The following is a 26,759-nucleotide window of genomic DNA, read 5'->3' as shown; positions in this document are numbered from 1 at the left end:
GACAAGAAGGAAGAAAAATTACTTAGAGTATTAATAAAGTTGAAGTGATAAAGCGTTGACATGATCTAAGTGATAAACTAACGTAGTGAGTAATGTAATGTGTGAAGTTTGCTTTGTAAAATAGAGGTTTGAGTTGAGAAGCCTAATTGTCTGAGGATATAACCTCTTTCTAACATGAATTTCACTGCTCTTCCCTAGCTGTGTCAGAATCAAGAGGCAGATTAGTTGTATTTTTTCTTGTGTCTTAAAAATGTCAGTTCTGCCCATAATAAATCCTCTTCTCCTCTTATTTTATCCTCTGGATACCGGGGCTGATGGCTCTTCAGACACAGAAGGCCTTGAAGAAACCAGAGATGATCTCATGTTAGCGACTCACTGACTGGAGTTAACTCACCTTATAGGAGCAAACAATATACTGGCACATCAACTACTACCATAGTTATACACACTTTGTGTAAGTTTATACATGCTCATGCTGCACTACACACTCAGTCACTTGCATTCATGTCAGGAGGATCTCCAAGTCTGTGCCTTTGTTTCACCTCACATCACTAAAACACATTATCTCATCCCAAACAGGCTCTAAGCACAGCTCCACCTCTTCCTGAACCTCAGCAGCTCCTTCGTTTACCTGAGTGAAGTTCCTTTGTTTCCCGTCTTTCATTACTGGACAGACTGATTAATCCAGGTGTGTCTGTCCTCAGTAATCCAGGTGTGTCTGACGTCAGTAACCAGCCACACACACCTGGATTAATCAGGAACCAAAGGAGCTGCTGAGGTTCAGAGGTGGAGCTGTGCTTATAGCTCCTTAGTGGGAGAAATTAATCTGCTTCTTTGAGAAGCTCAGTACCCTGATGCTGTCAGGTGACAGTAAGAAACATTTATCATCCTTTACCTGCAGGCTGGACTGCTACTTCTTTTTAAAATGTTAACGCAGAAAAACCTTTTTCTCATAGGTATGTTAGATGTGAACAGAAACAAAAAGTATTTGTTACACTTCTTTAAAAGCTGGGGGAACTCTGTCTCCACAGACAGCCACAGGCTAAATGTTTGTATTTATTGGTTTTTCTTTTCCTCATGTCACTTTCCTCTTAGGAGGCAGCAGAGCTCTTTGGGTCCCACAAAACTGGAAAGCCCTGCTAACGACCCTTGACCCCTCCACTCCCCCCCCCCACACTACTTTGCCCCAGCCCAGAGACACAGTTCTAGTTTTCTATTAATAACAATATTGATGTATTCACTCTATTAATCTTATATAGATATAGTAAAAGTGTGGAGAGGCACATTCCTGCTTGATTTGTTGTTTAAATATTAATAAATAAATGAAACCATTATTGTCCCCGTTTCCTAATTTCATCTTGATGAGATTTATTGATTTTTATCCACGAGCTAAAAATGTCCCCAGATATGATTTTAGAAATCTGGTCACCTTATCTAATGTTCTTCTCCTCTGTAGCCTCCATCATCAGTTCTAGCGCCTCCTTCCTCTGTTGTCTTCTGCTCTTTAGCTGTAGCAGCACCACAGCGCCCTCACTGGCACACACAGGTACTACACCATATATTACATCATCTATTACAGCTCCACCTTCTCTACCTTTCAGGGGGAAGAGCGTCCAGCTCCTGGTGGATGGGGTCCTGGTTCTGTCAGGAGGAACCGACAGTGGACCGGGTGACCCGGTCCTGACCCAGCAGAACAAAGAACTGACACACAGAACCAGAACCAGCTGCAGTTGGTAGTTTTATTATAAAAGCTGCAGTTTCTACTCTGACAGTGAACAAGGAACAGAAACACTGAGAAAATGAAAAACATCAAGAGGGATCACAGGGGGGGGGGGGGGGGGGTGCAGGGTAACCATGGTAACAGTGAGGGGGGGGGGTCTACTGTCTGACAGTTTAACGTCACACACACACAAACACACACACTGTTCTCACACACTCGGTAACACACTCTCTGAGGTCCCTGTGTGTTTCAGAGCCACCGCTGCCAGTCTGGTCACATGACCACGCCACATGATCACATGGTCACATGACCCAGTCACTACCGAGTCACATGACCCAACCCTAGTCAGAATGACAGGCTACAAGTCAGCCAGCTCTCCTGTTTCAGAGCCACCGCTGCTGGTCAACACCCTCACACATCTGTGCTGACAGGTTCTATGACCACAGGTACGCTGACCACAGGTACGCTGACAGGTACGCTGACACGTTCTATGACCACAGGTGCGCTGACCACAGGTACGCTCACAGGTGCGCTGACCGGAGCTTAATTGTTATAACCGTAAACTCTGTCTCCCACTATAAACTGCTCAGCAGGAGGAAGTCTTCACACCAAACTGTTTTAAACGTGACACTGAGCTGAAACTCTGAGCTGCTCCAACCTGCCAGGAATTGTGGGAAATGTAGGAAAGAGTCAGAGGAAATGTAGGCCATAGCTGCACTCCTCTATGGGGTTAAAGGTCAGCGGAGTCATGGTAGGAGCTGAGCATAGACATCATATAGGTCAGCGTCACCGCCATGTTGTGTGTGGCAGAGAGAAGTTAAGTTCTGTTGTAGTGAACGTGGATCAGAGAAGACGCCTCATTCCTGTGCTGCATGGAAATGTACCAACCGTTTTATTTATGTATATATAAACCGTGTCACATGTGAACCTTTTAAGATCTGCTATAGACACAGATTAGGAACACACGCTTTGGAGGAGGATTAAAGAGAAAGTTACTAATATGAGAAATAAAAGTCCTAGGACAATAAAGTAATATAGTAATAGGGCCAGGTTGGATTATTTTTTATTCTTTACAAGAATAAAGTCAGGAGAATGAAGCCAAAGGGATACGAAAATAAACTCGTAATATTACAAAAATTAAAATATTACGAATACAAAGTATATGCCTAGATTAAAGTCCCTCTGATGCTGTTTAAGTGACTCAGTCTAACTGCAGATTTGCCCCATCCAACATGGCGGACGCTCTGACGCATCGCAGCAGAGGCAGACCCCGCCCACCCAGGTGTCTATGTAGATGATGTCTATGGAGCAGAGTACCAGCCTTCAGTCAGGTCACATGACCTCTGCTGGGTCACATGACGCGTCCTCTGCAGGTTCTCTGGGTCTGGACCAGAACCGGACCAGAACCGGACCAGAACCGGAACAGAACCGGACCAGAGCCGGACCAGAACCGGACCAGTACTGGACCAGAACTCTGAGCTGCTGCTGTGTCTGAACGGACCATCCAGAATGGAAACGCTGATCCTGGATCAGAGAACCGGGTCTGGTTCTGTCAGAACCAGGTCTACAGTGAAGGAGCAGCTGAAACAGTGGAGACCTGCTGAGAGTTCTGGTTCTGGAGTTCTGGTTCTGGATCATCCACACTAAGCTAAACCAGCTGTTCAGTCCATCAGCAGCCAGATGTTCTAGAGAACAAGCTCCAGAACCAGAGACCATCGGGTTCAGAGGAACAGAGGTTCTGATGAAGGTCAATCAGAACATGGTGACCCATTCCAGGCTGATCCAGAACCAGCAGAACCTTCCTCCTCCCTACCTGCTGCAGGACTGGAACCTGACCTTCCTGACTGGACCACGTTCTGACCTCTAGCCTGTCTGACTGGACCTGACCTCTGACCTCCTCCCAGCGGCTCCTCTGAAACACACACCACCTCCTCCTCTTCCTCCTCCTCCTTCTACTCGTCGTCTTCCTCCTCCTCCTCATCCTCCTCTCCCTCTTCATCCTCCTCCTCCTCTCCTCCCTGGGCTGAGGAGTCAGGGTTCCTGGCGAAGGTTCCTCCTCCGCGGTACGCCACCATGTCCTGTCAGGGGGAGAGGTCAGGGTTATGGTTATGGTGGAGGTTCTGGAGGTTCTCAGAGGTTCTGGAGGTTCTCAGAGGTTCTGATGGTTCTGGAGGAGCCACTCACCCGGTCGTACTTCTCCCTGAGCTTCTGGGCCTTCTCCTCGTAGGGCAGCTTCTCAGACTGGCTCAGCTTGCTCCACATCTCTCCCAGCTTCTTGGCGCAGTCGCCTATGGACAGACCCGGGTACTGCTGCTTCACGCTGGGCCGGTACTCGCTGCAGAACACGAAGAACGCCGACCTGCAGAACCAGAACCAGGGTGGAGCGTTAGGAACAGGGTGGTTCTGTCAGAGGACAGGTGAGAAGGTCTCAGGAACACCTGACCAGACTCACAGTCGCTTGCTATAGAGTCAGGGTCAGCAGAGAGACTCTAATCCCTCAGCGCTGTCTTCCAGGACAGGTAGAGAGGTTCTAATCCCTCAGCGCTGTCTTCCAGGACAGGTGAGAGGTTCTAATCCCTCAGCGCTGTCTTCCAGGACAGGTAGAGAGGTTCTAATCCCTCAGCGCTGTCTTCCAGGACAGGTAGAGAGGTTCTAATCCCTCAGCGCTGTCTCCCAGGACAGGTGAGAGGTTCTAATCCCTCAGCGCTGTCTTCCAGGACAGGTAGAGAGGTTCTAATCCCTCAGCGCTGTCTTCCAGGACAGGTAGAGAGGTTCTAATCCCTCAGCGCTGTCTCCCAGGACAGGTGAGAGGTTCTAATCCCTCAGCGCTGTCTTCCAGGACAGGTGAGAGGTTCTAATCCCTCAGCGCTGTCTTCCAGGACAGGTGAGAGGTTCTAATCCCTCAGCGCTGTCTTCCAGGACAGGTGAGAGGTTCTAATCCCTCAGTGCTGTCTCCCAGGACAGGTGAGAGGTTCTAATCCCTCAGCGCTGTCTTCCAGGACAGGTGAGAGGTTCTAATCCCTCAGCGCTGTCTTCCAGGACAGGTGAGAGGTTCTAATCCCTCAGCGCTGTCTTCCAGGACAGGTGAGAGGTTCTAATCCCTCAGCGCTGTCTCCCAGGACAGGTGAGAGGTTCTAATCCCTCAGCGCTGTCTTCCAGGACAGGTGAGAGGTTCTAATCCCTCAGCGCTGTCTTCCAGGACAGGTGAGAGGTTCTAATCCCTCAGCGCTGTCTTCCAGGACAGGTGAGAGGTTCTAATCCCTCAGCGCTGTCTCCCAGGATGATGCATTTATGGTCTCTAGAAACCTACAGAAACGACAGCAGCAGCCAAAGCTCAGGTTCACCAGAGGAACAGTGATTACAGAGCCTGGAGAACCTGCAGCTACCAGCTTTCTTCTATCCAGACACTGACGACAAGCCCTGAACGCACCACTGGGTGTAAGCGGGGGAAGTAGAGGGTTTCAGACGGTCTTTAAATGCACCTTCAGAGCAGTTTACCTATAAGAATCAAAGAAGACGAGCTGCACCGTCCCCAGAGGTGAATAAAGATGAATACCCAGAATGCAGCAGTCAGAACCAGAACCGACAGGGAACCAGCGGTCCAGTCAGCTCCTCTGGTCTCACTGAGGCTGGAATAAAGAACCTGCTGCTGATTGGTGACTAACGAGCTGCTGGACCAGGGGAACTGATCTCTGATTGGCTGAGGCCCGTCTCTCAGAGGACAGGAGGATTATGGGATGCTGGTTGGTCCAAGCTTTCTAGAACCCAGTCAGAGAGAACCCTGAAGGCCTGTAGGTGTGATGGAAGACGTTCTCTGCTGTAGACTCCACTATGGAGACCAGGAGTTCTCTCTGTTTCACCATCTGTCAGCTCCATCTATAGACGTAGCTACACCTGGATGGAGGCGGGGGGGGTTGTTCTGATGATCATCCAGGTGTTCACATCTGTCCACCATGAGGCTGAGGTCTAGGAGGACCTCCTCCTGCTGTCTCCATCACTGGTGCAGGAGTCAGGGTGGAGTCAGAGAGAGGAGGACCTGAGCAGGTGGAGCCATCACCTGTTCCTGCTTTAGTCCTCCTGAGGACCATCAGGTTCTCTGGGTTAGTAAAGGGTTAATCAGCTCTGGTTGGATGTATCAACCACTGCTGCTCCCTGTGGAGAGGATCTCCTCTGGTCTCCATGGTGACTCCCTGATCATCACTGACGGTACCAGCAGGTCTGGTTCTGTTCTGAGGTCCTGAAGAGGTCCTAACAGAGAACCTGCTCCATCTATAACTTTATACCCTCCTCTGGTGCTGGTTGAACTCCTGGAGGACGTCTGGTTCTGTTCTGAGGTCCTCCTGGTACCTCCTGGACCTCCACCCCAGTCACCAGGTATGAAGATGTTCTCATCTCCAGGTGACCCTGACCACACCTGGACCAGTACCGTCGTCCACCTCAGAGAAGCAGGTCTGGACCTGGACCCGTTCTCCTCCACCTCTTTAGTTCTGGGGGTTCTGGTTTCAGCTCCGTCCAGAAACCCTGAGGGTCCGTTTATATCCAGTCCAGGTTCTGTCTGCCAGAACCACCCATCCTCCTTCCAGCAGGTTCTGTTCCTGGATAGAACCTGATGAACGGATCTGATCAGACAGAGGTCACCACTGAACAGAACCGCTGCTGACAGCAGGTCCAGAATCCAGCCAGGGGAACCAGACACATCTTCCCAGAATCCCCTCTGCTCCTGTGGTTCTGGTGGCTAACCCACCATCAGGTTACTGTAGTTTGGGTCAGAACCGCTGCTGGACGACACCTGATCTCGTCCAGCAGCGGTTCTGGTGGTTTAACTATCATCATGTTCCTGCAGCCTGGGCTCTTCCAGGAGCTAACTACCAGTAACTAGCCAACGGACCCGGTCAGAACCAGCTGACCCGGTTCTGGTGAGGTACTCACGGGGGCCTCTTGGGGGCGTTGGGGTCTTCCAGGAGCTAACTACCAGTAACTAGCCAACGGACCCGGTCAGAACCAGCTGACCCGGTTCTGGTGAGGTACTCACGGGGGCCTCTTGGGGGCGTTGGGGTCTTCCAGGAGCTAACTGCCAGTAACTAGCCAATGGACCCGGTCAGAACCAGCTGACCCGGTTCTGGTGAGGTACTCAGGGGGCCTCTTGGGGGCGTTGGGGTCTTCCAGGAGCTAACTACCAGTAACTAACCAACGGACCCGGTCAGAACCAGCTGACCCGGTTCTGGTGAGGTACTCACGGGGGCCTCTTGGGCTCTTCTAGGAGCTAACTACCAGTAATTAACCAACGGACCCGGTCAGAACCAGCTGACCCGGTTCTGGTGAGGTACTCACGGGGGCCTCTTGGGGGCATTGGGGTCTTCTAGGAGCTAACTATCAGTAATTAACCAACGGACCTGGTCAGAACCAGCTGACCCGGTTCTGGTGAGGTACTCACGGGGGCCTCTTGGGGGCGTTGGGGTCTTCTAGGAGCTAACTACCAGTAATTAACCAACGGACCCGGTCAGAACCAGCTGACCCGGTTCTGGTGAGGTACTCACGGGGGCCTCTTGGGGGCGTTGGGGTCTTCCAGGAGCTAACTACCAGTAACTAACCAACGGACCCGGTCAGAACCAGCTGACCCGGTTCTGGTGAGGTACTCACGGGGGCCTCTTGGGCTCTTCTAGGAGCTAACTACCAGTAATTAACCAATGGACCCGGTCAGAACCAGCTGACCCGGTTCTGGTGAGGTACTCACGGGGGCCTCTTGGGCTCTTCTAGGAGCTAACTACCAGTAACTAACCAATGGACCCGGTCAGAACCAGCTGACCCGGTTCTGGTGAGGTACTCATGGGGGCCTCTTGGGGGCATTGGGGTCTTCTAGGAGCTAACTATCAGTAATTAACCAACGGACCTGGTCAGAACCAGCTGACCCGGTTCTGGTGAGGTACTCACGGGGGCCTCTTGGGGGCGTTGGGGTCTTCTAGGAGCTAACTACCAGTAATTAACCAACGGACCCGGTCAGAACCAGCTGACCCGGTTCTGGTGAGGTACTCAGGGGGCCTCTTGGGGGCGTTGGGCTTTTCTAGGAGCTAACTACCAGTAACTAACCAATGGACCTGGTCAGAACCAGCTGACCCGGTTCTGGTGAGGTACTCACGGGGGCCTCTTGGGGGCATTGGGGTCTTCCAGGAGCTAACTACCAGTAATTAACCAACAGACCCAGTCAGAACCAGCTGACCCGGTTCTGGTGAGGTACTCACGGGGGCCTCTTGGGGGCGTTGGGGTCTTCTAGGAGCTAACTACCAGTAACTAACCAATGGACCTGGTCAGAACCAGCTGACCCGGTTCTGGTGAGGTACTCAGGGGGCCTCTTGGGGGCGTTGGGCTCTTCTAGGAGCTAACTACCAGTAACTAACCAACGGACCCGGTCAGAACCAGCTGACCCGGTTCTGGTGAGGTACTCACGGGGGCCTCTTGGGGGCGTTGGGGTCTTCTAGGAGCTAACTACCAGTAACTAAAACCAACGGACCCGGTCAGAACCAGCTGACCCGGTTCTGGTACTCATGGGGGCCTCTTGGGGGCGTTGGGGTCTTCCAGGAGCTAACTACCAGTTACTAACCAATGGACCTGGTCAGAACCAGCTGACCCGGTTCTGGTGAGGTACTCACGGGGGCCTCTTGGGGGCGTTGGGGTCTTCCAGGAGCTAACTACCAGTAATTAACCAACGAACCCGGTCAGAACCAGCTGACCCGGTTCTGGTGAGGTACTCACGGGGGCCTCTTGGGGGCGTTGGGGTCTTCTAGGAGCTAACTACCAGTAATTAACCAACGAACCCGGTCAGAACCTGCTGACCCGGTTCTGGTACTCACGGGGGCCTCTTGGGGGCGTTGGGGTCTTCCAGGAGCTAACTACCAGTAACTAACTAACGAACCCGGTCAGAACCAGCTGACCCGGTTCTGGTACTCACGGGGGCCTCTTGGGGGCGTTGGGGTCTTCCAGGAGCTAACTACCAGTAATTAACCAACGAACCCGGTCAGAACCAGCTGACCCGGTTCTGGTGAGGTACTCACGGGGGCCTCTTGGGGGCGTTGGGGTCTTCCAGGAGCTAACTACCAGTAATTAACCAACGAACCCGGTCAGAACCAGCTGACCCGGTTCTGGTGAGGTACTCACGGGGGCCTCTTGGGGGCGTTGGGGTCTTCTAGGAGCTAACTACCAGTAACTAGCCAACGGACCCGGTCAGAACCAGCTGACCCGGTTCTGGTGAGGTACTCACGGGGGCCTCTTGGGGGCGTTGGGGTCTTCCAGGAGCTAACTGCCAGTAACTAGCCAATGGACCCGGTCAGAACCAGCTGACCCGGTTCTGGTGAGGTACTCACGGGGGCCTCTTGGGGGCGTTGGGGTCTTCCAGGAGCTAACTACCAGTAACTAGCCAACGGACCCGGTCAGAACCAGCTGACCCGGTTCTGGTGAGGTACTCACGGGGGCCTCTTGGGGGCGTTGGGGTCTTTCCTCTTGCGGCCCCTCTTGCCGAAGCCTTTGGGGGGGACGTAGTCCCTCATCTCCCGGTTGTAGCGCACCTTGTCGGCCTTGGCCATGTCCTCGAACCGCTTCTTCTCGCTGGGGGACAGCGCCTGGAACACAGGGAACCGGGTCAGAACCGGACCAGAACCGCGAAGCTGAAGGCTGTCAGGGTCCATCGGACAAGAACAACAGCTGATTAACCAGAGGTTCTGAACCTGAAACTGGAAACGGGTCGGCTGGTACTGACTGACCCTGTACAACCAGCTGATTAACCAGAGGTTCTGAACCCTCACCCAGAATCTTCTGCTTTATTCGGTTAATACAGTTAAATTATTATTATTTGTTATATTAAAGTAAATCCTGGTCAGACCCACTGACCCATCAAGGAACCGGCAGAACTTCTTCCCTCTGGTTCTGGTTCCTGCATTAAAACAGCAAAGAGCTGTTCTAGCTTTCAGTCAACCAGCTTCAGCCCAGTCGGGTCAGAACCACCAGACGGTTCTGTTGTTAACCTGAGCTTCAGAACACCTGAAACTGGTCACAGTCAGAACCCCCAGATATTCTAGCTATGGTCCAATCAGAACCTCCTACCTTCTGATCCCTGTTAGAACCGTAGCTTTGCTTCAGAACCAGCAGTGGTCCAGAAATGGACCATTAATACATGTTCTAATGAGACCAGAACCAGGTCTCTGGTCTGGACCAGGAGGTCCAGCAGGAGGTCCATCACTGATGGTTCTGAAACATCTTCTGGAGAACCCAGGAAGGACAACGGCTCTAATCAGAGGAGAACCCCCAGGATGGGACTAACAAGGTCTCACCAAAGATTCTGACCCGGTTCTACCCCTCTGACCCGTCTCCCCCCCCCCCCCCACCAGGTCTCACCTTCCACCTCTCGGAGCATTTCTTGGAGAACTCGGCGAAGTTGACCGACTGCTCCGGGTTCTTCTTGCGGTGTTCCTCCCGACACGTCTGGACGAAGAAGGCGTAGGCCGACGTCTTCCCCTTCGGCTTGTTCACGTCTTTACGCATCATGATGGCTCTGAGGAGGACAGAACCGGGTCACCACGCAGAACCTGGACCGGTACCGGACTCTCTACTTGTACAGGTACCGACAGAACATGGTATCAGGAACACAGAGTTTAGCTTCCTGACTCAACATGGCAGTAATGCGTCACGTTTACATCAGGGACACATCCTGGGTCTTTTAGCCTCGTTCAGAACAACTGGACCCTGACAGACGTTGATCGGATTATTAGTTCAATTAAATGTTATTCATAAAGCTCCAATTAACATCACGTCATCATCAAGTCTCTTTCCAAAGTCAGCTTCCATCAGATCCTCCAGGTTGGTGAGAAAGTTTCCTCTCTAAGGAAACCCAGCAGGTTGCATCAAGTCTCTCCAAGCAGCATTCACTCCTCCTGAAAGAGCGTAGAGCCACAGTGGACAGTCGTCTGCATTGTTGATGGCTTTGCAGCAATCCCTCATACTGAGCATGCATGAAGCGACAGTGGAGAGGAAAACTCCCCTTTAACAGGGAGGAGAACCTCCAGCAGAACCAGAACCAGGCTCAGTGTGAACGCTCATCTGCCTCCACCCACTGGGGCTTAGAGAAGACAGAGCAGAGACACAGAAAGCTCAGAAGCTCACATTGACCCAGGAGTACTTTCTATGTTAGAGAAGACAGAGCAGAGACACAGAAAGCTCAGAAGCTCACATTGACCCAGGAGTACTTTCTATGGTAGAGAAGACAGAGCAGAGACACAGAAAGCTCAGAAGCTCACATTGACCCAGGAGTACTTTCTATGTTAGAGAAGACAGAGCAGAGACACAGAAAGCTCAGAAGCTCACATTGACCCAGGAGTACTTTCTATGTTAGAGAAGACAGAGTAGAGACACAGAAAGCACAGAAGCTCACATTGACCCAGGAGTACTTTCTATGTTAGAGAAGACAGAGCAGAGACACAGAAAGCTCAGAAGCTCACATTGACCCAGGAGTACTTTCTATGTTAGAGAAGACAGAGCAGATACACAGAAAGCACAGAAGCTCACATTGACCCAGGAGTACTTTCTATGTTAGAGAAGACAGAGCAGAGACACAGAAAGCACAGAAGCTCACATTGACCCAGGAGTACTTTCTATGTTAGAGAAGACAGAGCAGAGACACAGAAAGCTCAGAAGCTCACATTGACCCAGGAGTACTTTCTATGTTAGAGAAGACAGAGCAGAGACACAGAAAGCTCAGAAGCTCACATTGACCCAGGAGTACTTTCTATGTTAGAGAAGACAGAGCAGAGACACAGAAAGCTCAGAAGCTCACATTGACCCAGGAGTACTTTCTATGTTAGAGAAGACAGAGCAGAGACACAGAAAGCACAGAAGCTCACATTGACCCAGGAGTACTTTCTATGTTAGATGGTAATAGAGGATGATCTGCCTTCACCCACTGGGGGTCAGAGAAGAATTATTAATCGGCATAAACAGCGTTCCCCTCAGATTATAATTTATGTCTGTCAGAGTTTAATCCAGGGGTTAAAGCAAAAATAATCAGTTTGACTGAAACATTTTTCTAGTCAGCCCATATATTCCAGGACCGTGGAAATAATGCCACATCAGTTCTCACCTGCTTATTGTGCGAAGTCAACTTTAACCAAATCTGGTAGTGTTAAAATATGCAGTGACCATTTCTATATCTGTCCACCTTTCAGCTTCAGAGCCTTGGTGTCATCCTGGACAGCCTCTCCATCCTCTCCTAAACTTTCTACATCATCACCTGGTTAACTTTCATCTCTGCAGCATCAAGTTCTTCCTTCACACTTTATCCAAACTGGTCCATAGTCCACTTTACAGTTTCCCTCCCTGTCCCCCATAATCTACAACTAGTACAAAGACAGCAGCTTCATCATTACATCATCTACTTCACACCTGAACATTAACTCCACTGGCTCTCTGTCACATTCAGGAGAAATAAAAAGGCATTATTTAGCTTTTTGGAAGTTTAATAAAACTGTTAGATCTTAGCCCAGTGACTGGAGACCAGAGCCCCCCCCCCCGTGTAACGTTGAGCTGCGTTTCTCCATCAGATACGGCTTCATGTCACACCTGTAGGGAAAAGCTGGTATAGATAATCCATGAAGGGTGGGATGTTAAATTAAAGTTTAATACATTTCTCAAAGTTTATCAGAAAAAACATAACTTGCTTTTAAATATGAACATTTGTAATTAGCAAAATGCTCTTAATGTATTTTGTAAAGTTAAATATTGTTGAAGGTAATCTTGGCTGCAGTCTGTCAGGTGTTTTAGGGTCAGAGTAAAAGAACTTCATAAAAGCTCTGAGAATCACCTCTGGTCTCACCCAGTTAGAACCCGCTCTCCATGCTGGAGCTGCAGTTTAGTTTTTGATGTAGTCTCCTTAATAATCAAAATCCTTGTCATTTTATATAGAGTGTCCTGGTGAGCAGCGGCTCATTAGACGGACGTTGCTGCCTATTGACTGATAGCAGCTCTGACTGCAGCTCTGCCTTCTATGGTTCAGAAAAGCACAGGAGAAATTATTTATTCTGTTTTATTACTTTTTCCTAAACGGACCCAGTCAAATGACAGACATTGTTTCACATTCTGACCCTTCCTCAAAAAAAAAAAAAAAGCCTGTCATGCTAAATGAGCCTGAGCTAACGCTTTACTCTTTGAGTTTTAAATAAAACGTAACAGTGAATCATGAGGAGATCCCTGGTCGGTCGTTTATCAGCTAAATTACTGGAAGCCAGAGAATTAACACTGACAGGTGACGTGGCCACAGGTGGAAATAATTCATTAATTAACTGCAGGAGCAGCAACAGACTGCTTACCGATGGAGGTTGTTGTCAGATGGTCAATCCGCTGAACTTTCTGACCTACTGGTTCATAAATCCAAAGAAAATATGTGATAATCGCTACTTTCATTCATGCATCTGTAGTCAGTTTGAGATTCTCTTCCAAAAGTTAGAATGATAAATGATGAGCACCGATGAAGCTCAGATTGGCAGATGTCCACTTCACAAAGACCAGCCCTACTCTCCTTCTGATTGGCTAATGTCCTGGCTCTGCCAGGTTTCATTGGTTGAGAGCAGCTTCTGTTTAAAACCTTGAATAAAAAGTCTAGACGGAACAATTTGCTCTAATTTTCCAAATGACGGACATCTGTCACAGCGACGGAGAACTTTAACCCCTGGTTTAATCACAATAATCAGATTTGTTAACATGACGCGTTTTTATTCAGATCGGCCTTTATTCTTATTACCTACGTCTGTGTAAATCAGGGGTGTCAAACATACGGCCCGCGGGCCAGTTCCTGCACGCGAACAATTTAGTCCGGCCCGGTGGCTAAATGCAGTATCATTATTAAAAAAATAAATAAATAAATCTTTTTTTTCCCCAGTGTCCTGTCTGGCAATGTGGCAATAAGAATTGTTGTCTTAATGGCAAAAAGAGCTCATCAGATTTGACTTTCACAAGTGGAGCAGTACTGCTTTTGCCACAGTGCTCTGCTTGATTTATGAATGTAAATAGTTTTATTATATCTCAATATGGACACTACAATGGGAAAGTAGGAGAGGAAAGGAAGAAGAAGAAGAACAAAAGAAAAGGTGAAAGAAAGAGGAGATAAAAGGAAGAGAATGATAAAACAATTATTGATAAAAAACATGTACATTGTTTAATTGAAAATCTGCAGTTCCTATATTGTCCACGAGGGGCGCTGTGTTTTAATTAGCAGATGGTAGCACTGAGCTTCAGATGTGGAAAATTGATTTTAAATCATTTCTTAATTTTTATCTGTTTGATGTATTTTGTTCACTCAAGTTTATAAGTTCCAAAAAATGTGAATCACTTATCAGTTCTTATGCATAATGCACTTAAGTAAATGTTTAACTGAGTAAAAGTAATTGCACAATTGCAATTTTTAAAAACGCTGAGGTTATTCATAATATATTGTGTAAATGTGAAATTCATTTAATATAAAAATCAATAAAAAGTAAACTTTTATTAGTTCTATTTAATCTTGCAATGAGTTTACTGGTGTGGCCCTCTGGAGATCAGATTAAGCTGAATGCGGCCCCTCAACCAAAATGAGTTTGACACCCCTGGTTTAAATGTAGCTAATGCTGCTAGTTTAGCAACTCTGTTAAAATTGATAAAATATGTTTTTATAGTTTCTTTTCTCTGAAACTGTTTCACTAAAACTATTCCCAGAATTTTATTCCCTCAGTTTCATTTATTTACCTCCTTCACTCTGTTCTCTGATAACTGAGGTTCTGCTAAAATGAGTTTATGTGGATTCTGGTAATCTATTAAAATTAATAAATGATTCATTAAGGTCCATTTATAGATGAAAACCGGTTTATATACTGAGAAGTAAACGAGTTAAATTAAAACATTTAGAGATTTTATCATTAAAATAACATTTATTACTACATAAACACACTAAAGTCCTGCAAACAGGTACCACTGGTACCGGTACCAGTTAAAACGTGAACAGTACCATTCCTAGACCAGATTCTACTGGACCGGACCTTCACCAGAGGAACCAGTCATGTGGAGACTTAATAAACAGAACCTGCTGTAGGGTCCAATTGGATCTGAACCAGAACCACCAGCCAGTTTAAAGGTCCATTTTACTGCCTTACTGACATTTACAGGCCTGAAAGTCAGAACTTCTGATTGGACCCAGCGGTTCTGTTTGGAAATCTGTTGATTTCACACAAACCAGAACTAATATTAGTTCTGGTCCATTAATGGGACCTGATCTGGTATTTCTGTCTGGATTTTAATTATTTTACTGATGTGAAAAACAGAATTTACTGGTTCTGATCCATTAGAACCGGTCCATTAACCTGCTTATCAGAGTTACTGGACCTCTGATTTTAAACAACAGAACTTTAAAGAGGTTCTGGACCATAGGAACCGTCTCCCCGGACATCAGTCCCACATTTATGCGGGTATGGTCCACTCAGGCTCGGTTCTGTTCGGCGGCCTCCCTCCCTTCTCTCTGCGGCTCTCTGTGAACAAAGAACCCCACCGGAGGATCCATTTTCTCCTGCCTGGGACCGGCCTGAAGCCTCCCCTCTGCCCGGTTCCGGTCCAGCAGAGACCCGGTGCTCCTCCCGGGCCTGGTTCTGGTACCGGACCCGGGCCGAACCCCCGCTCCCTTCCTCCCGGGCCGCCGCAGCTAGCCTGGCCGAGCTAGCATGAAGAACAATGGGCCACCATTTCCCGCCCTCTGCGGAGCGGCCCATCCCCCTCCGCGGAGCGGAGAACCGGCCAGAAACGCTCCTTAGTCGGTCTAAATGCTGACGCCTGAGGGCCGGTGGCAATAAATTAATTAAACTTTAAAAAATAAACGGGGTCATTGTGGCCAGCAACGGAAACACCGACACTCTGCAGCTCCTGCGCATTTTGAACGGAGGCTCCGTCTACTTCCCGGAGAGGTCAGTGTTGTATGAAGGGGATCCGGCTATTTCCTGGCATTTATAGTGAGGAAAATGGGCGTTTCGTGTTTACATCTCCACGTTCGGACCGGTTCCCTGGGAGTGAGCACCAGAATAATTCTGGAAGTCTGGGTCTACCAGAACCGGTCCATCTCCCCATGTCTGACAGAAACAGCAGCCATTTTAAAACCGATTCTCTGCTTTTTATCCGGCAGAAAAACACTGAATCCTCCCTGTAAATCAGAGCCCATCTCCAGGAAAAATCTACCCTTAACCGGTTCAGCTGAGGAATGACGGACAGGGGTACTCACACGGTAGGAGGCCCGGGACAGGGGACTCGGACCGGATCTCTGGGCTTTCTGGGTCTAGGTTCGGGCTGTTGTTGTTGTTTTGGGGCTGAAGCTGCGACTGGAGCCGTTGCTTCACTTTCAAACTGGGTCGAACGCAGGCGAAGCCACGCCCACCAGGAACGCCCCCATTCGTTGTTCCCGTTGAGGGGGCGGGGCCTAAGGCGGACCCTTCAACTGCAGTGGAAGGAGAGTTTGTAAATGCTCGCCACTGATTGGTGAAGAGTCACTGTCAGGCCCCGCCCATTAACCGCTGTCAACATCAGGCCAAGCAATGAGCGCTTCCATGTGGGCGGGGCTGGAGCTTTTATCTGCTCTTGATTGGTCGGTGGCTGTGGAACTCGGATTTACTGACCAATTAGAAATTAGAAGGAGGACACCAGCTCTAACAGTAGAAGTGTCTAGCTAAAGACATTTGGTAACTTTAGTGGTGAGCAATGATGCTTTCTGAGTCAGGTGAAGCTGGTATTGAAAAAGAGAGGAGCATTACTATTCAATTCAATTCAATTTTATTTATATAGCGCCAATTCATGAAACATATTGTAATGATGCCCACACTGCAGCCGAACTAACAGAACTGCATGTGTTCAACTTCCGAGCTTGCGGCTAACAACAACACACGCGCACGCACGAACACCACTTCCTGGTCCTAGTCCTCCCGCTCCTGATCTCCCCGCCCACATGGCATCATAAACCTATCACATGTGGTGCGGGAGCCAGCAGCGTCAGACAAGGAAAACCCACGACGCTCACATTCAACAATAAAGGTTGTAATGCAACTCATAACAAATGCATAATGATAAGGAACCCTAGCAGAACTGAAACACAGCATCGTTACACTACCCCCCCACTACAGAGTTCCTCGCCCACGAGGGAACAAACAAAGTCATCAAACTGTCTTGGGGCCCTCCTCGCCCGCCGCGGACGAGCTACTTGAGGTGCCTCAGGCTGTACCGAAGGGACATCATTCGGCAACAGCGGTATGGCCTCTGGGGAGGCTGGTGGAGCCACCGGTGACCCTGGTTGAAGACCTTCCGAGGCCTGTGGTGCAGCCCTGCCTTGATAAGGGGCCAACCTGTCTCTGTGCAGAGCTACTTTTCTCCTGTTCTGAAACATTTGCACCCTGTAAACAACCTCCCCCATGTGCTCCAACACTCTGCAAGGGCCCACCCACTGACTGTCCAGCTTCGGGCAACGGCCCTTCCTTCTCCGGGGGTTGTAAACCCAGACTAACTCCCCCGGTGCAAAGTGTCGGCCCTTAGCTCTTAAATCATAGTTCCGTTTCTGACGCACACCTGCTTGTTCCTGTTGTCTCCGAGCAAATGCATGTGCTGACTCCAACCTGTCCTGAAGTTTTCTAGCATACTCAGGACCGGCTGGGACAGCAGGTGCATCCGGAGGGCGTCCGAAAGACAGTTCAGCTGGTGTCCGCAGCTCCCTCCCCAGCATGAGGAGTGACGGAGTACATGCTGTGGAGTCCTGCACAGCTGAGCGGCAGGCCATTAGCACCAATGGAAGGTGCTCGTCCCAGTCCCTCTGATGCTCAGCTGTGAGAATGGCCAGCTGCTGTCCCAAGGTGCGGTGGAGCCTTTCCACCAGCCCATCGCTCTGGGGATGTAATGGTGTTGTTCTAGTTTTCTGGATGCCAAGGCGGTTGCACATGATAGAAAACACACGTGACTCAAAATGTCTGCCCTGGTCGCTATGAATAATGTCTGGCACCCCAAACCTGCTAATAAACCCACCAACCAAGGCATCTGCCACTGTCTCTGCCTCCTGATCGGGGATCGCGTAGGCTTCTGGCCATTTTGTAAAATAGTCAATGGCTGACAGGACATAACAGTTCCCCCTGTCTGAGCGTGGCAGTGGTCCCATTACATCCACCGCCACTCTTTCCATAGGGGCTCCTACAACAAACTGTTGCAAGTGGGCGTGCGACTGACCTGTCGTCCCCTTCCGTGCAGTACAGGGGTCACAGCGGCGGCAGAAATCCTCCACGTCCCTCCTGCACCGGCCCCAGTAAAACCCCTGCCGGTGGCGGCGGAGTGTTTTTGTGACGCCAAAATGTCCGGAACCAGACGCTCCATGCATGGCCTGCAGGACTACATCTTTCAGGCTTTTGGGCACTACAATCTGCCATCGCTCCTCCCCAGTGGCAGGGTCTTTCCATGCCCTCTGCAGCACCCCAGCTTCCAGACGTAGCGCATCAAATTTGGCCCACAATCCTTTTGTTGCTAGTGAGAGCCCAGCAACCTCCTCCCATGGTGGCTTCAGATGTCTCTCCAACCACAACAACACAGGCTGGATGTCAGGATCCTGCTCCTGTTGGTGCCTCCAGCTGTCTGTGTCGACCGCCTGCAGCTCCCTGCAGATGACTGAGCTTCCCCAACATGCTGCTGGCTGGCTCCGCTGCAGCTGTTCCTCCTCCAACCTCTCCCTCCGGTCGCAGTAACTGCATCCCTCCGCAGCACAAGGGCGACGGGAGAGGGCATTGGCGTTAGCGTGCTTGGCTCCAGCCCGGTGGACCACCGAGAAGTTGTAGGACTGCAGCTCTTCCAGCCACCGGGCTACCTGACCCTCGGGTTCTTTAAAAGACACCAGCCATTGGAGAGCAGAGTGGTCAGTCCTTATAGTGAAAGGCAGGCCACACAGGTAGTACTTAAAATGACGCAGAGAAAGCACCACCGCCAGCAGCTCCCGCCTTGTCACGCAGTAGCGCCTCTCTGCTTTGTTAAAGGCCCTGCTGAAATACCCCACCACTCTCTCCCCTTCTTTCCCCAACTGGGAAAGGACACCCCCGACCCCCACGTTACTTGCATCCGTGTCAAGAATGAAGGGAAGAGAGGGGTCAGCAGGGGCGAGCACCGGGGCCTCAGTCAGACTTTGCCGCAGACAGTCAAATGCTCCCTGGCACTGTTCAGTCCACACATAGTCCCGGTTCTTCTGGAGGAGCTGGAACAGGGGAGCCGCTATACTCGCAAACCCCCGCACAAACCTCCTGTAGTAGGAAGCCAGGCCCAGGAAACTTTTAAGATCCCTCTGGGTTGTGGGGACTGGCCACTCTGCCACCATCTTTACTTTGTCCTCCATTGTGCTGATTCCCTCCCTTCCAACCCGGTGACCCAGAAATGTCACCTCTTGCTGCATGAAATGACATTTATCTGGGTGGAGTCTCAAGCCCGCTGCTCTAATCCTCTCCAACACCCGACGGAGTGAGGCCAGGGCTGTAGCAAAGGAGGCGCCATGGACCAGTATGTCATCCAGATACACCAGACACTCTTGGCGAGGGACGTCAGCCAGCACTCGGTCCATCAGCCTGGAAAAGGTGGCGGGTGCATTGCACAGCCCAAATGAGAGCACTTTAAACTGCCAGAGTCCCCGCCCTGTGCAAAACGCAGACTTTGGCCTGGCACTTGTTGTTAGGGGAACCTGGTAATAACCGCTGCGAAGATCCAGGGACGAGAACCAGTTAGAGCCTGACACCAGGTCCAATGACTCGTCAACCCGAGGCAGCGGGTATGAATCCTTTTCCGTCACCCCATTCAGCGGCCTGTAATCAACACACAGGCGCCATTCTCCATTCTTTTTGGGCACCATAACAACAGCAGCTGCCCAGGGACTGTCTGAAGGTTCAATAATGCCTGCTTGCAACATGTCCGACACTGCCCTGTCGCATGCTTCCTGGCGGGCCAGGGGAAGCCGGCGTGGCCGACATTTTATCGGGGGTGCATCTCCAGTCAGAATGTCGTGCTCCACCAACTGAGTCTGCCCCACCTGGTCTTCGCTCAGAGCAAAGCTGTCCTTAAAGTCCACGAGCAGCTGCCACAGTTGTTCTTGCTGCTGGGTGTCCAAACCCCTACAGTTCTCTGCCCAGATCTTCTGCACCAAGGTCACTGATGCATCTTGTGCCACATGAGGTGCCCAAACCGGGGGCATCGGGTATGTGGGCGCAGCGGCTGTCGTGGAGGCCATCTGGTCAGCCTTGGGTGAGATCTGCTCAATATCTGCAGTCTGAGGTTCAGTGAGGCAGACCACAGGCCCTAACAGCACTGGATCAGAAACTGTGGGCAGCAGTGGGATGAGAGGACCTTCCTTAAAACTCCATGTCCCCCCTCCCAAATCCAACTGGCACCCCGCAGCCCTTAAAAAGTCCAATCCCATTATGCACATGTCCTGCACCTCTGCTACCCACACAGGGTGAGTGATAGACCGGCCACCTACATTAACAGTCATTGTACCCCTCCCCTTCATAGGTGCAATGTCCCCTGTGACCGTGCGCAGCTGCACTGTAGTGGGCTGAATCCGAGTCCAATCTGGCACCACATCAGGCCTCACGAGTGTTACTGTGGAACCAGTGTCAATCAGGGCTGTGCAGGGGATCCCTTCCACTGTGACAGGGATGTAACAAAAATCCCCAACACAGGTGCGGCCAACAACCGCAACCACTGTCGCTTGGTCTTGGCATGAGTCCACTTCTGGAGAAGGCTGAGACAGGGCCCCCTGTCGGCGCTGGCGGGACCCGACTGCTGTCGATGAAGGTGTGGAGGCTACGGCAAGGGCCTGCGCTGCCTCCTCCATGCAGGCCCCATCTCGTTTCCCTGTTTCTTGACTGCTGTAGGACACCGCCTGAGGAGATGCCCTGGTTGGCCACAGCCCCAACAAAGGGCAGGGGAAGCAGAGGAGTCTCGCGTTGACTGCAGTGACGCCGCCCGAACCATTTCTGCCAACTCTGAGATCCAAGCAGGTTTCTCCTGGTCCAGCTCGATCTCCTCCGCAGATCTGCATGCCAGCGGTTGTCCTCTCTGATCATCTCCAGCTGCTACTCCGACCAAACACTCCCTCTCCACCGCCAGATCCAAAGCATCCTGGAGGGATTTTGGATGCATCAGCTGGACCTGCAGGGGTAGCTCCGGGGGTGACAGAGCTCTGATGAACTGATCCTTCGCCAATTCATTCTGCACACCTGACTGCATGTGTGCATACGCTCTGCGTGTGAGGCTCTCAATGTCATTAGCCAAAACACGCAAAGGTTCACCCGGCAACCTGCTCCTGCTACTGAGCTTATTTTTAAAGATGTCTGGCTGCACACATTGTCCATACCGCCTCTTTAGCACTCCGACTAAGGCATCATAGTCTTTTCTGTCTTCTGGACCGAGCAGCAGCAGGCAGTCCAAAGCATCATCTTGTAGGCAAAGAGCTAGGTCAATGTGAGCTTCTGAGCTTTCTGTGTCTCTGCTCTGTCTTCTCTAACATAGAAAGTACTCCTGGGTCAATGTGAGCTTCTGAGCTTTCTGTGTCTCTGCTCTGTCTTCTCTACCATAGAAAGTACTCCTGGGTCAATGTGAGCTTCTGTGCTTTCTGTGTCTCTGCTCTGTCTTCTCTAACATAGAAAGTACTCCTGGGTCAATGTGAGCTTCTGAGCTTTCTGTGTCTCTGCTCTGTCTTCTCTAACATAGAAAGTACTCCTGGGTCAATGTGAGCTTCTGAGCTTTCTGTGTCTCTGCTCTGTCTTCTCTACCATAGAAAGTACTCCTGGGTCAATGTGAGCTTCTGTGCTTTCTGTGTCTCTGCTCTGTCTTCTCTAACATAGAAAGTACTCCTGGGTCAATGTGAGCTTCTGTGCTTTCTGTGTCTCTGCTCTGTCTTCTCTAACATAGAAAGTACTCCTGGGTCAATGTGAGCTTCTGTGCTTTCTGTGTCTCTGCTCTGTCTTCTCTAACATAGAAAGTACTCCTGGGTCAATGTGAGCTTCTGTGCTTTCTGTGTCTCTGCTCTGTCTTCTCTGACATAGAAAGTACTCCTGGGTCAATGTGAGCTTCTGAGCTTTCTGTGTCTCTGCTCTGTCTTCTCTAAGCCCCAGTGGGTGGAGGCAGATGAGCGTTCACACTGAGCCTGGTTCTGGTTCTGCTGGAGGTTCTCCTCCCTGTTAAAGGGGAGTTTTCCTCTCCACTGTCGCTTCATGCATGCTCAGTATGAGGGATTGCTGCAAAGCCATCAACAATGCAGACGACTGTCCACTGTGGCTCTACGCTCTTTCAGGAGGAGTGAATGCTGCTTGGAGAGACTTGAAGCAATCAAGTGGCTGGCGCGGATCCAGGCGGGGTCGCGGGGTTTCGCGCACCCCTCTTTTGGAGACCAAAAGTATTTTTTTAGAGACAGAAATTTTAAACATCCTTTATAGAATTAAGATTAATTCATCACTCTCTGCCGCACCGGTCGTCGCCATCTTCGATTCTTCTTCTTGTTGTTCTTCTTCTCTTTTTTTTGGTGGTTGGCAAACAACTTTTAGGTGCATTACCGCCACCTTCCAGATTGGAGTATGGATCAACCTTAATTACACAACTGTCTCAGAAAATTAGAATATTGTGATAAAGTTCTTTATTTTCTGTAATGCAATTAAAAACCATGAAATGTGATACATTCTGGATTCATTACAAATCAACTGAAATATCGCAAGCTATTTATTGTTTTAATATGGCTGATTATGGCGTACAGCTGAAGAAAGCTCAAAAATCCTATCTCAAAATATTAGAATATTTCCTCAGACCAAGTAAAAAACAAAAATTATAACAGCAAAACAAAATCAAACATTTGAAAATGTCCATTAATGCACTCAGTACTTGGTTGCACAGATTAGTGCATCAATGCGGCGTGGCATGGAGGCAATCAGCCTGTGGCATTGCTGAGGTGTTATGGATGCCCAGGATGCTTCAATAGCGGCCTTTAGCTCATTTGCATTGTTGGCTCTGGTGTCTTTCAGCTTCTTCTTCACAATAGCCCACAAATTCTCTATGGGGTTCAGGTCAGGGGAATTGGCAGGCCAATCAAGGACAGTAATGCCATGGTCAGTACACCAGTTACTGTGAGAATCTGATGTCGTCTCTTAACCACTACCATACTTGTGATTTAGTTTACTGAACCAAGCTGAGTGTTTTTCAAGGCTCAGGAAACCCTGCAGTGTTTCCAGTTAATTAGACGATTCAAGTGATTAGTTGAATAGCCTACTAGTATACTTTTTCACCATATTCTAATATTTTGAGATAGGATATTTGGGTTTCTTAAGCTGTAAGCCATAATCAGCGATATTAAAACAATAAAAGGCTTGCGATATTTCAGTTGATTTGTAATGAATCCAGAATGTATGACATTTCATGTTTTTTAATTGCATTACAGAAAATAAAGAACTTTATCACAATATTCTAATTTTCTGAGACAGTCCTGTATATTCTCCCCACACTGGAAAACCACTTCGGCACCTTAAAACGCCTATATTGTCCTAAATTTTTTTGAGAACTAACGTCTCATTGTTGTTGTTTTATTTTATTTTATTTATATGTTTGTTATTTGTCTTTTCTGTTTGCTTTTGTCATTTCTGATTTATTGTTATCTTCTAATATGCGTGCCTTAAGATTGTAAGACTTCATTTCTTTATATTTGTACATGCCATGTGATATTGTACATTTGTTCAAATCTTTAATAAAAAATTTAAATAAAAAATATTCTCCCCACAGAAAAAAAGGTATGATAATCGCTAGAAAATGTTGATAATAAGAAAACATGGGGTTCGCACAAGTTGTGTAAAGTTGTAAATTAATCCAATTTTAGGGAAACTATTTCAAGTAACGGGAAAGTTATGAAAATTTTATTTTTGTTGCACAGTTTTTGAAAAATAATGAAAAAAAGAGTGTAAAGTTAAAAAAAATAGTGGACATTGACACGCATACAATAGTTATTGTGTAGTGTGTATTGTCTGGTCTAAACCTGTTGGTGCCACATGTGTTTTATTATTAAAACTAAGAATGGTCTCCTTTATGAAAACAAACTAGGCTTAAAACTATTGCATCCTGGTGTCCTCTGAAGTGCTAATACGTTGTTCTACCTCTGTGGTTCTCTTTTCAAGTTTGGTAATTTCTCCTTTGAGTTCTTGTATGGAGGATTCAAGTTTAGTCAGCGACTGCCTGGTCTGCTTGTGTCCGTCCTGATTTTCTTCCCTTAGTTTCTCCAGTTCAGCTAGTATTTTAGACTCGTGGTTGCTAGGGCTATCACTCCAGGTCTGCCTTAAAGGTAGTTGCCTCAAGTTTTCGTTTTTGTCACCCGTGAGATCCTGTTTTGAGCCTTTGCCTCCCGAAGAACCTGCCATATTGAGTTTGTTTAAATTTGCCGAGTTTTTAAGTAGTTTTGTTAGGAAATTAGCAATTAGCTGGCGGAGCCTTGTTTTATGCTACTGTCTGCAGCATGGCGTCACCGGAAGTTCTTTCCCTGAAATTCTAAGGATAACAAATATGAAGGTCTACCCAAACATTTCTATGATTCTTCACCTTCTGTCAGTTCTACCTGTTAGCAGTGCTTCTGTGGAACGTCCTAACTCGTCCTAACTCGGGCCTTAAAGCAGTAAAAACTTTGCTGAGGTCGACTATGGGACAGGAAAGGTTTGTGGCTTTGCTACTTATGTATGTCCACCAGGACATTCATTTAGACATCAACAAAATCATTGACATATTTGTCCAGAAGCATCCCAGAAGGTTGACAGTCATAAACCCATTATCATCATCATCATAAAGTTGAAGGTGTTGTAGAAGAGAACAATATTATTTGTCAAGTCTTACTGTTCTATTATAGGCTTATGGCTTAACTTTACCATACATGTTCATTGGTTTAACTTACTTTAAAGTATTTTTTTTCTCTCAGCATGGTTTATCTTATTAAAATATACTCAAAACTCCTTTATCATTTGAACCATAACAAACTGTTCTAAGTCCTTGGGTCTTTTTATTTCATTTTACTATATAAATATCATTTCTGGAAATAAAGAAAATCTTTGTTTGATTAATTAAGAGTAAAGATGGCATTTTTTGGTCATTTAGCCTCACATTGTCTTGACATGAACCTTAGGGACCCACCCCCCTTTCAAACATCCTGGATCCGCCCCTGACTGGTTCCCTTATATAGGATATTTTTGACCAATCTGTATAATCTGATTGATTTGATTTTGTAAAGTGCCTCGAGATGACATGTTTCATGAATTGGCGCTATATAAATAAAACTGAATTGAATTGAATTAGCCTACCTTCCATAAGATCACTGCTGCGTTACTGAAGGATTTCACCAGCAGCACCAGAGACTCCAGTAGAGCCGGTTGATGCAGTCAGGATCCAGCAGAGAGAACGTCAGACTTGCTTAGGCCTGAATGGCCATCAGCCTCCATGAATACCAGGTCATCCATGTTGCTCTTTATTAACTAACTTTTCCACTGCGGAGGTTAGCCTTGGTAAAGTCGCATAGCAGAACCATCCACACCAAGTGACTGGTTAAAATGTCCTCGTTTGTTATGAGGCACTTCTTCATGTCATCCTCTCAGTCATGAATAGTTTGAAGCTCTGGCTCTGACCTGCCACTTCCATCGCTCTGCTACTTTTGACAATGTTTCCGCTACAGTTTATCATTTCAGTCAAGCTAATGTTATTTTACCGAGGGAAGCACTGAAAAGGAAGTACCGCTGAAAAGAGACAGAAGTGTGACCCATAGTTACTTCTGCCTTCACACATAAGGTGGACAATCAGGACCTATTGGAAGAGGAAGATCTGGGCCTGAATGGGGCTAAAAATGCTGCGGTGTATACCAGCCTTTAAATGCAGAGTGGGTGGCAGAATGGAAATGATATTATTCAGACACCAGAGTGGAGGAGGAGCACCGTGAGGTGAAGCTGTAACTCAAAAATTATAAGTTTTCAAGGCAAGGTCCTCTGTTAGTGTTATATGCTCACTGTCCATGTATGGATGCAGTGAGGAGAAGCCCAGAAAGTCCTCCTGACATGTTGACCCATGCCCTGTTTGGGTCTCAGCCGGTTCTGAGTGGTCTGTGGATGTCTGAACAGGAGAAAGAATGACTGCAGGTCCAGCAGCAGTAGGTTTATATGTCTGATGAAGTTCAGCCTGTGGAGGCTTTTGATGGACCCTGAATTAACGTCAGAGCTCTGGCTCAGTGGTGTTTAAAAGGTGAAGACACCTTTGGCTCACCAGATTTTAAACCGGATTGTAGGGCTGTGGTTGAAGCAACAGATTGTAAAAGCTTCAGCCATAGTCCATGGAAGCAAGAGGAGAAAGAATTCTAATGAGTCGAGTTATACTGACAGTTATGAGTTTGTGTGACTCTCATGGAGGCTAGCAGTAGCTTAGCTACTAGCCGTAGCTAGTTGCTAACGGTCCTAGGAGTTCTGACACAGAGGCTAGCAGTAGCTTAGCTACTAGCCGGAGCTAGATGCTAACTGATGGAAGAGGATCAAACAGGTCTTGGTTCTGGTGGGGGGGGGGGGGGTCAGTGGCAGGGTTTCCCGCAGCGCTATCTTGGCGAGGCGGCCGCCTCGCCAAACTCACGCTACCGCCTCGCCAACATTCCAAAAAAAAAAAAAAAAGTGACGCTAACACGCGGTTTTTTGTTGCTTTCGCGCGTGCGTGAATGGCAGGGAAAAAACCCAGGGATACCCCCCCCCCCCGCTCCGCAAGCCGGTCCGCGGAAAACGTGTCGTCCACAGTCCCCCCCCCCCCCGCACCGCGAGCCGGTACGCGGAAAACGTGTCGTCCACCAACCCCCCCCCCCCCCCCCCCGCTCCGCGAGTCGGTCCGCCTCGCATAAGCAAATTACTGCGGGAAACACTGAGTGGTGATACGTCTGGATCGGTTCTGGACTCCTGCTGCATAATCTGAGATCTGGGAGACCGTATCCCACAAT

General features: G+C 48.8%; 2 protein-coding genes across 2 annotated transcripts in view; one reads left to right on the top strand and one right to left on the bottom strand.

The window, feature by feature from the left end:
* Positions 1–3,466: 3,466 nt before the first annotated feature.
* Positions 3,467–16,135, bottom strand: LOC105924243 (high mobility group protein B3). The gene is made up of 5 exons (XM_036131146.1): positions 15,996–16,135; positions 10,106–10,262; positions 9,182–9,333; positions 3,905–4,079; positions 3,467–3,798 (listed from the first exon to the last, which is right to left on the bottom strand). The coding sequence occupies exons 2-5, from the start codon at positions 10,253–10,255 to the stop codon at positions 3,673–3,675; spliced, it is 603 nt and encodes a 200-aa protein (XP_035987039.1). The 5' UTR covers positions 10,256–10,262; positions 15,996–16,135; the 3' UTR covers positions 3,467–3,672.
* LOC105923631 (CST complex subunit CTC1) overlaps positions 15,511–26,759 on the top strand; it is a 75,142-nt gene continuing 63,893 nt past the window's right edge. The window contains exon 1 of the mRNA XM_036131072.1: positions 15,511–15,684. The gene's annotated coding sequence lies outside the window, so the exon portion shown is untranslated. The remainder of the gene's footprint in view (positions 15,685–26,759) is intronic.

Source organism: Fundulus heteroclitus, unplaced genomic scaffold, assembly GCF_011125445.2.
Source record: "Fundulus heteroclitus isolate FHET01 unplaced genomic scaffold, MU-UCD_Fhet_4.1 scaffold_41, whole genome shotgun sequence".
Lineage (NCBI taxonomy): Eukaryota > Metazoa > Chordata > Actinopteri > Cyprinodontiformes > Fundulidae > Fundulus > Fundulus heteroclitus.
The sequence above is the reverse complement of the archived record's forward strand: the minus strand, read 5'-3'. Positions and strand labels throughout refer to the sequence as shown.